This window comes from Scardinius erythrophthalmus (assembly GCF_964197995.2).
Source record: "Scardinius erythrophthalmus genome assembly, chromosome: 7".
Taxonomy (NCBI): domain Eukaryota; kingdom Metazoa; phylum Chordata; class Actinopteri; order Cypriniformes; family Leuciscidae; genus Scardinius; species Scardinius erythrophthalmus.
The window spans coordinates 19,012,691-19,024,870 of record NC_138227.1 but is presented as its reverse complement, the minus strand read 5'-3'; the positions used below and the strand labels follow the sequence as shown (position 1 = coordinate 19,024,870).

At 36.9% G+C, this 12,180-nt stretch overlaps 2 protein-coding genes across 10 annotated transcripts; both read left to right on the top strand.

Annotated features, from left to right (window-relative positions):
• Window positions 1-2,384: 2,384 nt before the first annotated feature.
• On the top strand, window positions 2,385-4,928 carry rflnb (refilin B). Its single transcript, XM_081371236.1, has 3 exons — window positions 2,385-3,010; window positions 3,247-3,326; window positions 3,479-4,928. The coding sequence occupies exons 1-3, from the start codon at window positions 2,822-2,824 to the stop codon at window positions 3,792-3,794; spliced, it is 585 nt and encodes a 194-aa protein (XP_081227362.1). The 5' UTR covers window positions 2,385-2,821; the 3' UTR covers window positions 3,795-4,928.
• Window positions 4,929-5,401: 473 nt separating this feature from the next.
• Window positions 5,402-10,754, top strand: exo5 (exonuclease 5). Of its 9 annotated transcripts, none has more exons than XR_014030540.1 (8): window positions 6,282-6,363; window positions 6,478-6,571; window positions 6,774-6,861; window positions 6,990-7,243; window positions 7,336-7,440; window positions 7,519-7,691; window positions 8,789-9,615; window positions 10,390-10,558. XR_014030540.1 is itself a non-coding variant. In XM_081371226.1 (7 exons), exons 2-7 carry the CDS (start codon window positions 6,478-6,480, stop codon window positions 9,257-9,259), a joined length of 1,185 nt encoding a protein of 394 aa, XP_081227352.1. In that variant the 5' UTR covers window positions 5,402-5,424; the 3' UTR covers window positions 9,260-9,709. The 9 variants fall into 9 exon arrangements, 6 of the variants coding, with proteins under 6 accessions (XP_081227352.1, XP_081227349.1, XP_081227353.1 ...); XR_014030538.1 differs by having other exon boundaries at window positions 6,291-6,324; window positions 8,789-9,344; window positions 10,390-10,754; XR_014030539.1 differs by having other exon boundaries at window positions 6,291-6,324; window positions 10,390-10,748.
• Window positions 10,755-12,180: the final 1,426 nt, after the last annotated feature.

Genomic DNA, 12,180 nt, shown 5'->3' with positions numbered 1-12,180 from the left:
CATAAAAATATTTAACAGCCTTTAAATCTCCTTTGTAAATGCTTTACAAGGCATAAATAGTCCTCACTTTAGATGAGCTCACAAAAATAGTTAACTGACCACTACTAAATGCTTTATAACTACCTGAATTAACCCTGAATTACAGTAGAAATACATGTTAATAAACCATTTATTAACACACTAAGTAACTATTATTATATGTCTGAATAATAAGATGTATGAATGTACATTTAAATACTTTATTAATCATTTACTTACACTTTCTAAGTGATCTTATGAATCACTGACAACTCCTAAATAACCGGTTTGAAAATAAAGAAATACTTCATTTAGAAATGATAAACTGATCATTAATAAAGTATAAAAATACAATTATTAAACACATTATAGATATGCTTTTAAATCAAGAATACAGCATTTATAACTGTATTTATAAACTGCTTATTAATGTCTATTAATGCTTTATAAATGATGAATTAACTGTTTACTAATGCTTAACTAATGATTGATAGTGTGCAGTTATTATAAAGTGTTACCCACAACGTCCTATATTCTGCCAAAAATCCGTCTATGTTTTTCACAGACAGCAATGGCTTTTTAAGTAGTGCATTTGCTTAAATGTAGCTAATTTCCTGACCAATCATTTGTGGTTAAGACAATTAAAAGTCTAGTGTTTAGACATTTTGGTTTTTTGTTTTTTTTTTGCCCAGGAGGATATTGTATGCTAGAAAGATGGATGAATGGATGAACTGATAATTGTCTTTGTCATTTTATGTGTGTGTGTGTGTGTGTGTGTGTGTGTGTGTGTGTGTGTGTGTGTGTGTGTGTGTGTGTGTGTGTGTGTGTGTGTGTGTGTGTGTGTGTGTGTGTGTGTGTGTGTGTGTGTGTGTGTGTGTGTGTGTGTGTGTGTGTGTGTGTGTGTGTGTGTGTGTGTGTGTGTGTGTGTGATAGATAGATAGATAGATAGATAGATAGATAGATAGATAGATAGATAGATAGATAGATAGATAGATAGATAAATAGATAGATAGATAGATAGATAGATAGATAGATAGATAGATAGATAGACCAATAGATGGATGGACGGAAGGACGGACGGATGGACGGACGGACAGACAGATAGATAGACAGATATGGGCGGACGGACGAATGGACAGATAGATAGACAGACAGACAGACAGACAGACAGATAGATAGATAGATAGATAGATAGATAGATAGATAGATAGATAGATAGATAGATAGATAGATCAATAGATGGATGGACAGACGGACGGACGGACGGACGGACGGACGGACGGACGGACGGACAGACAGATATATAGATAGACCAATAGATGGACAGACAGACAGACAGACAGACAGACAGATAGATAGATAGATAGATAGATGAATGGACAGACAGACAGACAGACAGACAGATAGATAGATAGATAGATAGACCAATAGATGGACGGACAGACAGACAGACAAACAGACAGAAAGATAGATAGATAGACAGACAGACAGACAGATATGGGCGGACGGACAGACAGACAGACAGATAGATAGATAGATAGATAGATAGATAGATAGATAGATAGATAGATAGATAGATAGATAGATAGATAGATAGATAGATAGATAGATAGATAGATAGATAGACAGACCAATAGATGAATGGACAGACAGACAGACAGACAGACAGACAGACAGATAGATAGATAGATAGATAGATAGATAGATAGATAGATAGATAGATAGATAGATAGATAGATAGATAGATAGATAGATAGATAGATAGATAGATCAATAGATGGATAGACAGACGGACGGACGGACGGACGGACGGACGGACGGACAGACAGATATATAGATAGACCAATAGATGGACAGACAGACAGACAGACAGACAGACAGATAGATAGATAGACCAATAGATGAATGGACAGACAGACAGACAGACAGACAGATAGATAGATAGATAGATAGATAGATAGATAGATAGATAGATAGATAGATAGATAGATAGATAGATAGATAGATAGATAGATAGATAGATAGATAGATCAATAGATGGATGGACAGACGGACGGACGGACGGACAGACAGATATATAGATAGACCAATAGATGGACAGACGGACAGACAGACAGACAGACAGACAGACAGACAGACAGACAGATAGATAGATAGATAGATGATAGATAGATAGATAGATAGCTAGATAGCTAGATAGCTAGATAGATAGATAGATAGATAGATAGATAGATAGATAAACTTGACTTGTTAAGCTTGATGTGAAGTTGGCCTCTGTTGAAAGCAAGGGCCTCCTCCTGACTCTCTAATTGTCACTCCAATCATCAGTGGGAGGCAGTTTTGAAGGCGTCTCCTCTCTTGCAGGCGCTTGTAAAACAATGAACTTCTTTGAGTGTGGACAATTTTGAATGCAGGCAGGCTGACAAGCGGGTAAACTTGCGTTCCCTTCCCCGGCGATGACCCCCTGACTGCATGCGCTCAGGAGCGAAGTCAGGGAAGTTTCCATTTTGCTCTCAGTTTTTATAAACCCATGTGAACTTGGCGACAACAAACACATTTGCAGCTTCTTCAGATCTGCGTTTCAAAGTCTCGGAGGAAACGGGAGCGGTGAGCCAGAGCCACGAAACGGATTATCGACGATCGTCCACGGCATCGCACAGCTGGTTTACTTTATACTTGATCTCTTTTAGAGATCCCGCAAGATCTACAGAGAAATTTTTTTTTTGCACATAATTCGATTTAATTGCATTGTTAGAAGAGCTTGTGGAACTTGCCCGCAAGTGTTGAGCAACTTTAAAAAGCAATGGTGGGAAGACTGAACTTGCGGAATGTGTCTGACGACGATCCGCTGGATATGAATTTTAAAGCTGATCGGCCGCTGGACAGTCCTGACTCCGGTCTGCCTCCGAGTCCGAGCCCGAGCGTCTGGTTACTGCAGGGCACCGGGGCTGGAACCCCGATTACTGAAGACGAGAGCAGAGGGACAGCTGTGGTATGATAAGCCAAGACATTTAATAGTACAAAAAAGTACTTATAATGGTTTTATCTGAAATGTAGCCTATATTTCAGCTTCATTTCGATTAACAAACATGCTTTTTTTATGTGCGAGTAAAAATGTATATTTACTAAAGTTATAGAGATTGTTAATTATTTATGTATGTACAGTATGTATGCATATTTACCTGACCCAAAGTAATAAAAAAATATATATATATTCTTTTTATACAGGTTCCTAATAATCGCCAATTGCATGCATTGTCCTATGGAGAAGGGATTGAACTTGATCCTCTGCCACTAAAAGAAATAAGGTGATGTTTTTTTAATTTCTTTTATTTTTATGTATTTTTTTATTTTTATTTTTTTACTGTATCCCCATCGCATGATTTTGGGGATTTGGGCAATTTGCTCTGGGCAGGTGCAATTCATATGCAGCACTAACTTGTTACATGTGTTTTTACAGATACACATCGTCTGTGCGTTATGATTCAGATCGGCACTTCATCCAGGACGTGACCCTGCAGCCCAAGGGTTTGGGTCTGGAGATGTGCAGCCAGACCGTGTTGGCCCTGCCTCAGAGCACCTGGAGACATTACAAGACCCAGCTGGAGTTCCAGCCCCGTCAGCGTGTGCAGCGCTACCAGAGCACCACCATAGTGTACCCCAAACACACCCGGACCTTCTACACCACCCAGCTCAATTATGACGGGCACAAGTTGACCAAGCGCTTCTTCTCTGCTGTTGAGCTGCAGGCTTCTGATTGCAAGGCTGGTCTTTGAAAGACACACTGGCATATGTGCTTGACATTACGCCCATATGTACCAATTATAAACCACCGCCTGCATTCATTGAGTCCCAAGAGGGGGGAAAAAGGAAACTCTGACTGAAATTGTTGCCAGTTGGAAAGGGGTTCCCAAGACAGAAGTGCAGTTAGTGAGTTCAAGGCTGGAGGAGGGAAAGCAAAGTGTTTTTAACCATAGTTTTTAAGGTTTGGTTAGAAGCAGCATATGAAGGTTTGGATGGTTTTCTCCATCAGTGTTTAGTGGTAGTGTACACCAATGGGTTTAATTGTATGTAGAAATGTGGTTGATTTATTTAATAGTGAGATTAAAGTTTAAGATCTTGTGATATTGGACCATCACTGGTTTGAAAGGTTAAATTTGATGTTCAACTAGGACACGGAGTTGACCATAGAGAAATATGGGATGTACTAGATTGCAAACTGATTTTCCACACCATTAATTGTGTATTAGAATAACAAAATAGTGTATTTTAGGGTTGGGTTACAAAGTTAGAGCTGACACATACCATATGTTTCATGTGATTCACATTTCACTGAGATCTAGAAGGGAAGGGCCTAAAAAACAAACAAAACAAAACAAAAAACAGGGTATTTTAGGGTGTCTTTGCACAAGGGTTATATCTGGGCTGAAACATTCAATCCATCAGAAAATCAACTAACTTGCATATTTTTACTACTGTAGCCACACTTAAGTCATTAACCATATTTTCTCTATGTAAAGGCTAGCTAACTTCCACAGCTTGGCTTGGTTTTAGTAAGTTGTTCTCTGTATTTTTACTCATGAAGGAAAAATTACAAGTGGGGTCACATTAGAAATGAGCTCAATCATGCTTGATACTGCAGACTGAGGTATATGAAGACCAGCGTTTGAAATAAATTATAATGTAAATAACAGCACTTCAGTTTAAAAATGTTTTTATTCTCTATTTATTTCTTCTTGTTTTAATTCCCTTTTATTCTGTGCACAGTTATTGAGTGAGTGACACATGAGCTAGCTTTTAAAATCTGTAGTTGTGCTGTGTACAATTATTTTAATTCTTTTAACTCTGATTCTATTAATGTTTACGTTAAGATGGATATTAAAATGAAATAAATTCATTATTTAAAGTGACATGTTGTTTTTTATTGTAATGTAATGTAAGGTGCATTTTCCTTAATGTTTGCATCATGCAAGAAAACAAGACCGTACTTCAAATACAAAGTTAGCAGTGGAACTAGTGATCCTCTCATTTGTTGTACTCGAGAGCTCCCTAGAGGTGAAAGTAAGTATTAGAGGTCAGATGTTAAAGGGATAGTTACCCCAAAAATGAACAATCACTTTTAAAAGCATTTTACTCCTAAACAATATGAATGCAGCTATTTTAAAATGTAGGCTATAGCTTTATGTATAAAACATGCATTTCTTTTTTAAGTTTAAATACAAGAACTACAATACTTTACTGACTGTCAATTCAGGGCAAGCTCTTGATTAAATGTTCTTGAGTCCAAATAGCGCTTCCTTCTGTTGGCTTTATAAATCTCAATCCTCTCTTCTTCCTCCACAGGGTCGGCCAGCTCTCCCACCCATCTCAGACTCTCCTGGGACTGGCTCATGGATTTCTTTTTAGGTTGGTTGGGCCTGGCTGTGGATACCATTACATTTTTGTGTCGTTGACTCCCTTTTTTGGCCTTTTTTCTGGTCTTCTGTGAGCATGTATGATCTCCAGGACTGTTCTTCAGCTTTCTCATGGTCTCAGGTGTTGTTTTAGACTTTTGGCTCTGGTCCATCTAGTGTTGTTAATGTTTTCCATTGAAGTGTTAACTTAATCCTCTTGTGATAACTGTGAAGGTAACAATGTCCAGTGTTATTTTAAAATAATTGATATTTTATTATAGTATTTAACTCTTACAACTTCACGAGACCTGTGATTTATATCATTATGTTAAATTAATGTATAACTAGTGGCTATACACCGTCTTTCCTACCCACCTGTATCATTAGAACGCGAATTAGATGTTCTGACCTGACATGTAATGATCCACAGTTATGTTTCTTGATAAATTGTTTTCTTTATAACTTTGGTCGTATATTTGAAGTGTCAGTTTGCCATCTTTTGTTTTTATTCAAATAGTGAGAACAACTACAACTGACTGCGGGACGTCAAAAACGCCATTCCTTTCCGTGGCTCACTGTTTACGCTAAATATACGATACTTTATGATGGCAACCGAACCATCCAGTATTTCCTATTGGAAGTGTAAATGCATATGATTTTATAATGGTTTATTTTTCATTTAATATCATGTTCAAATGTGTAATTTTTAAATACAGAATTCCTAGGAACTGTTCTTCTTTGCTTACACTAAAGAGACTCAAACGTCTGTTTTTATTAGAAGAATTTGGCACTGGTATCCAATCGGATACGTTTCTAGCGAAAGAAGTGGGTGGGGCTACATGGAGCAGTAGCCAATCGAATAGATTTGTTGATCTTGACGGGGCGGGATGATAATTTGGCATACTTCCTACTAGTATGTCGTATGTAACTAATCCAAACTACGCAATATAATGTAAAACATCTATGACAAATATAAGAACTAATGGCGTGTTTGTTTTATAGCTGTCCCTGCAATATTGGTGTGAAGATTAGAATGAGCTGAAAATTACTTTATTTTCGTTTTCAGATGGATGCTTCTGGATCACAACAACTGCTCGACGACTGGGATGACATTAGCGACTCAGAATTCCTCAACATCCCTTGCGAGCAACAAAGCATCGGTAAAATGCCTATTGGGAGCCCCAAAAGATTGTGTAATTTTGGTAATTTGTTGTGATTGTCATGCGTTTTTTTTTTTTTCTGTTCATTTGTTTGTATAATATCTGTTTCTTTCCACTGAAAGAAACATGAGATACAACTTGTATGTTGTTGTTAGGTTTTATACACGTAAACAGTATTTTTTCTCTCTCTCTCTCTCTTTAGATCCCCAGCGTCCTCTCAGTAGAGAAACTGATTGTGAACACTCAGTGGACTTCAACCTTCCCAGGGTGCCCACTTCATCAGTCTACAAGTCAGTCATTTATGTGATGCTTAGAGAAAGAATGTTTCTAGATATTGTGTGCCGACATGCAACCCTCGTCATTCTGCAACATGTTGTTTCTTTGCGGTTGTCACATAATAACATCTTCTACTTTTCAGCCATAACAAAGAGGCATTGGGGCAAGAAGCAGTAAAAACTGATGATGCGAGGGGTTTAAAGAGAAAGAGCCTCCATGAAAACAGCCTCAGCCCAATGCAACGCTTCTTCAAGCGGCATCTGAGTGTGACTCTCCTGTGTGACCAGTCTTGGTGTGAGATAAAGGCCGTCTACGGTCTTTTGAAGCCATATCTCAAAAGAAAAGACCTGCAACGGACTGAGGTGCAAATCGGAGCAAACATACATTTATCAAGAGGTGATGTAATAAACTGCATTGGCTTTCAATACTTTGTGCAACATAATGTATCATGCATATTCAGTAATTCCATCCATGCCTTTCATCTCCAGAACTGGAGATACAGAACGTTGTCCCTATAGATATCAAGACTAGAGAGGATGCAGAAGCCATCAAACTTCTCAACATGTTACACATGATTTCACTGTTAGAAGCAGGTGTGTTGACAGTGTTGAAATAATTTTAGGTATTGTTTTGGAAGTATAAACATGTAATTCTCAAACATCTTGTTTCAGGGGAGCGTGTGCGTGAGTTTCCTGTGTTTGGTGTGCAGGAAGGTGTTTTTTTAATGGGGGTCATTGATGAACTGATGTATAACCAGAAGGGGGAGCTAGTCCTAAATGAGCTTAAGACACGCAAACACAACTCCATGCCTAGTTCTGCACAAGATAAAGTTAACTGCTTACAGGTGAGTTGGAGTTATTTATTGCAGGTCATCATGATGCAGCAGTTAATGATTGCACTGTGCTTTTGTGCACAGCTGCCTTGTTTTCCCTGGACTTCATTGTGTTTCCATATACATTTGGCCATATAGTGAGGGTCAATGATGTGGCGCTTATATTCATTTATTTACAAAAAAACAACAACAACATTAAATGACCTGAATACAAATTGCTCTATTTTCTATAAAGAGCATGATATTTTTTGTTGTTGAAAATTATAAAGTAAAAAATGTCAGGGTGATACAACTGTCCTAATATCATAATAATAATAAAAAATCCTCATGAAAGAATGAAATTCTAGAGATGAAATATTAAGTAGCTTGGTTTAATCTTTTATTATTATTTCTTAGTAGAAAAAAATCGGTTTCATTGCAGTATTATGAATGTATATACAATTATAGTATTTCTTAATATTTTAGCCTTTATTTTTATATTGTCAGTCACTCATTTATTTTTTGTTTTAAGTTTAATTCATTTGGTTATGCGATTTAAATTATTTCTATCAGCTTTAATTTATTTTTATTTCAGTTTTAGTATGTCATTTTAGTACTTTATCTTAAATGTATTTATTTCAGTTTCTAATTTTCTCCGTTTCTAATTTTCATGTTATACTTTTTCATATTTTATTTCAGCCTAATTTCAATTACCAAAAATTATATTTAATAGTTTCAGTTTTATTTTCAGTTTACAACACTGATAAAAATGTATCTTTTAACAAAATCATTATAAATATTTGAACAAATTATGTCTGCTTAATCGAAGTCATGTGCAACCAGCCAAATCACGTGGTTTGACTCCGCAAAACTGAAATTCATAATTGATGATATTTATAGAAATTCTTTTTTTTTGCCATGAAAAATACATTAAAATTAGGAAAATGCCATAATTTACAATCAAAATCATATGAAACCAACATGAATAAAAAAAGTGCATTTCTATGAACTTGGCACAGATTTTTCTTCCCTTCTTCTTTTCTTTATTATGCACACTCTAATGCACCATTGACCGTATATATATATTGGATCTTTGCATCTGTTTTTTAAACTGTCCATCTGTTATTTAGGTGGGCCTGTATAAATTGCTATTTGATGGACTGGTGAGAGGGGAAGTGAAGAAAGACCATATTTTAAATCACCTTAAACTGCGTCCAACTCAAGTGCTTGGAGCGGGAGTCCTGGGCCATGCTAAAAGCATTGGGGTTCAGGTGACTACCTTTGAGGAACTGGTTGATGCCCTACTAATAACTGTGTCGTGTTCTGATCTTCCATGCATTGACCTGCTTCAGCTTGAATACTATCACCAAGGCTCTAGTGGAACCATTGGGACCAGAGTCGCTCTTTTCAATGAAGCTCAACTACGGGCAGAGCTTCAGGGTTATCTGGCCTACTGGACAGGCCAGAGGGAACCCAAAGGGGTGGACATAGAGGAGGCCTGGAAATGTACATCATGCCTGTATGAACAGACTTGTGATTGGAAAAAGAATAGATTGCAAGTATCTGACCAACAAGCAGCTCATGCTAGCTCTTGCTCATGATTTAGCATTTTACAGTTGATACAATATGTGGCGACTTTTGTCATATTTTAAGCTTTCAAGTTTTATACTTTTATAATTGTCGTATGTGTTTTATTTCAGTTTTTAAATAATGATGTGATGTGAATGTTATTCTGCAACTCTATAATGACTGTGAGTGATGCGTTGTGGATTCATAATGCAATATTTAATCCATAATGCAATTTTGGATTAGAATGGCTTTAATGGAAGCAAGCTGAAAGCTTTCTTTGTGTACATTAATCATTTTAGCCCACTTAGATGTGCTTTTCAATGAACTTCAATGAACTTTTATGGCTTCAGTCGGGAGGCCAATATAATCAATATATAATGCATTTAAAGTGAGCAAATTATATATATAGAACTTCTATTGTTCTGTAATTTTGTTTTAAAACAAAGATTTACATCATTAAAGGAACACTCCACCGTTTTTTGAAATAGGGCTTATTCACCTTCTTTCCTACATTTAGATAGGTGGGCGAATGCATTTTTGTCTCAGTGCATGCATTGTTTTAGTTTGACAGGGTCGGCGCTAGCTTAGCTTAGCGTAATGAATGGAATCCTTTGTTGCCAGCTAGCATGTCCTGAGTAAAAGTGATATAAAAAATTTAAAAAACACACCTAATTACTTCTTGTGGCCTGCGTATTCACAACAAGTACAAATAGCGATGCAGATTAACACTAGGCGATTTCCTATGCAGATATTGACTTGGGACTATATTAGGGGGAAGCACAGGCGAAGCACGGCTACTTGGGCACAGAGATATCACGCCCAAGTAGCAGTGCTTCGCCTGTGCTTCCCCCTAATATAGTCCTTAATATATAAGTCAATATCTGCCTAGGAAATCGCCTAGTGTTAATCTGCATCGCTATTTGTACTTGTTGTGAATACGCAGGCCACAAGAAGTAATTAGGTGTGTTTTTTAAATTTTTTATATCACTTTTACTCAGGACATGCTAGCTGGCAACAAAGGATTCCATTCATTATGCTAAGCTAAGCTAGCGCCGACCCTGTCAAACTAAAACAATGCATGCACTGAGACAAAAATGCATTTACCCACCAATCTAAATGTAGGAAAGAAGGTGAATAAGCCCTATTTCAAAAAACGGTGGAGTGTTCCTTTAACCTTAACCATTATGTATTAATAAGTTATTAATAGCTAAATAATTAATAATGTTAATCCCTAACTAAATAAATTATGATTTATATAATGTTTGTCACTTTCAAAACATCAATGGAATATGTGCCACTAGATGGTGCTATTTTACCATTAATAATTAGGTAAAAAAAAAAAAAAAGGTTTAGAATGTTGAGTCATTTCTGTAAGATGATAATATGATAACTATGACATTATCAGTTTGTATTTGACAGTTATTGCTAATATGAAATCAGTGATGTGGTGTGCCAAAGACTGGAAATGCCATATTTTGATTAGCAGATCTCTCATAATGTCACAATAACACACTTGTGTTGATACGGAGATGCTTTGTTTATTTGGTCCCGAAATTTCATCAGCACTGGCACTGACCTCAGCACTGCTTTTCTTCACATGTCGTCATGGAGCGCAGGCCTTGGAGCATGTCCTTGTTTTCAATATGACACTGTCAGACTAGGAATGACACATCTGGCATTTAAAAGAGGCCACACACTTCCTCAGGGTGATTTCCATGTGAACCTAAATCACACACCAACACACAAATACTTAAGTCAGTCTTTAAATTCAATGCACGTATGTTTGAGTTTGTTCCTAGGCTGTTGGTTAAGATCTGTGCCTTTGCATGGCGCATAAGTTGTTTTAATTGTCTCTGGAGGCTTGTTAATTTTAATAATTAATGGACTCTCTCTTTTTCCTTATTGCTGATCTCATGATCAGCACACAACTGACTGCAAATCTTAATAGAGAAGAATCTGCGCTCTTATTTGATAGCAGTAATGATTTTACCCAGCATTGCACATGCTCAGGGCATGCATCAAACAGCCAAGAGGCTGAAAGCAGCCAGTATTAGATTGTGTTGATTGAGGTCTGTTCTGATCTGCTAGTCAACAGGCTAAAAGAGCCATACCCTGTTCTGTGTTTGCTCATGTCTGCATTAAAGCATGCCATCTTCCTTAACACAGCGGCTATTGGAACCTGCAGTACCGTCTGGTCTGATGAAGTCACTCAGGCGCTAATGACCCCTCATTCAAGGCTCTTAACAGCACTCCCACTCACTCAGTCTCTAGTAAAGTGCTTCAGCACTTCACTTCAGCCTTTGTAAACTCTTGTCACCTGGCAGACAGAGGAGCCATCCTACACTAATGTGGCCCAATGGTTCATGCTCTGTTTGTCTTGATCACTGATTTGCACCAAACTTAATTCCTGCCTTCCCTGATCAATAGGACGCCCAACATAGGGTCTCTGAATGATTGCATTAAGGCACAGACAAAAAGAAGTTAAAAGGCTCCATTCTTGATTTTCCTATCATGTTAGAAAAGGGTTAAATGGTGTGTAAAACTAAGTGCAAACACATGGGGTGATTGAATTGATATTCATGTGAGTGTGCAGTGCATGGGAACTAATGCAGGAATAAATTTGTCAGGACTTTGGAATCATTCGTTTTGCATTGTGATATCTTGCATTGATGAATGTCATCACATTGGTTACATAATTCCCTGTAGGCAAATGATTCCTCTACCATAGGTGAATCTCACCTATATCACATAGTTCAATATTGTCTAATTATTCTAAAAGAATAATTCTATACCATTCAAAAGTTTGGGGTCGGTAAGATTTTTTTTTAATAACGTCTCTTATGGGCACCGAGACTGCATTTATTTGATCAAAAATATAGTAAATTGTGTAATATTGTGAAAAATTATTATAATTAAAAATAATTGTTTTATATTTTAATATATTTTAGAATGT

Bases quoted from the DNA above. Each gene is read 5' to 3' on its own strand.
- exo5 (XM_081371223.1), top strand. From the start codon at position 6,478: ATGGATGCTTCTGGATCACAACAACTGCTCGACGACTGGGATGACATT. The intron at 7,441-7,518 runs GTGTGTTGACAG...ATCTTGTTTCAG, and splicing joins GATTTCACTGTTAGAAGCAG to GGGAGCGTGTGCGTGAGTTT. The intron at 7,692-8,788 runs GTGAGTTGGAGT...TCTGTTATTTAG, and splicing joins ATAAAGTTAACTGCTTACAG to GTGGGCCTGTATAAATTGCT.
- rflnb (XM_081371236.1), top strand. From the start codon at position 2,822: ATGGTGGGAAGACTGAACTTGCGGAATGTGTCTGACGACGATCCGCTG. The intron at 3,011-3,246 runs GTATGATAAGCC...CTTTTTATACAG, and splicing joins AGAGCAGAGGGACAGCTGTG to GTTCCTAATAATCGCCAATT. The intron at 3,327-3,478 runs GTGATGTTTTTT...GTGTTTTTACAG, and splicing joins CTGCCACTAAAAGAAATAAG to ATACACATCGTCTGTGCGTT.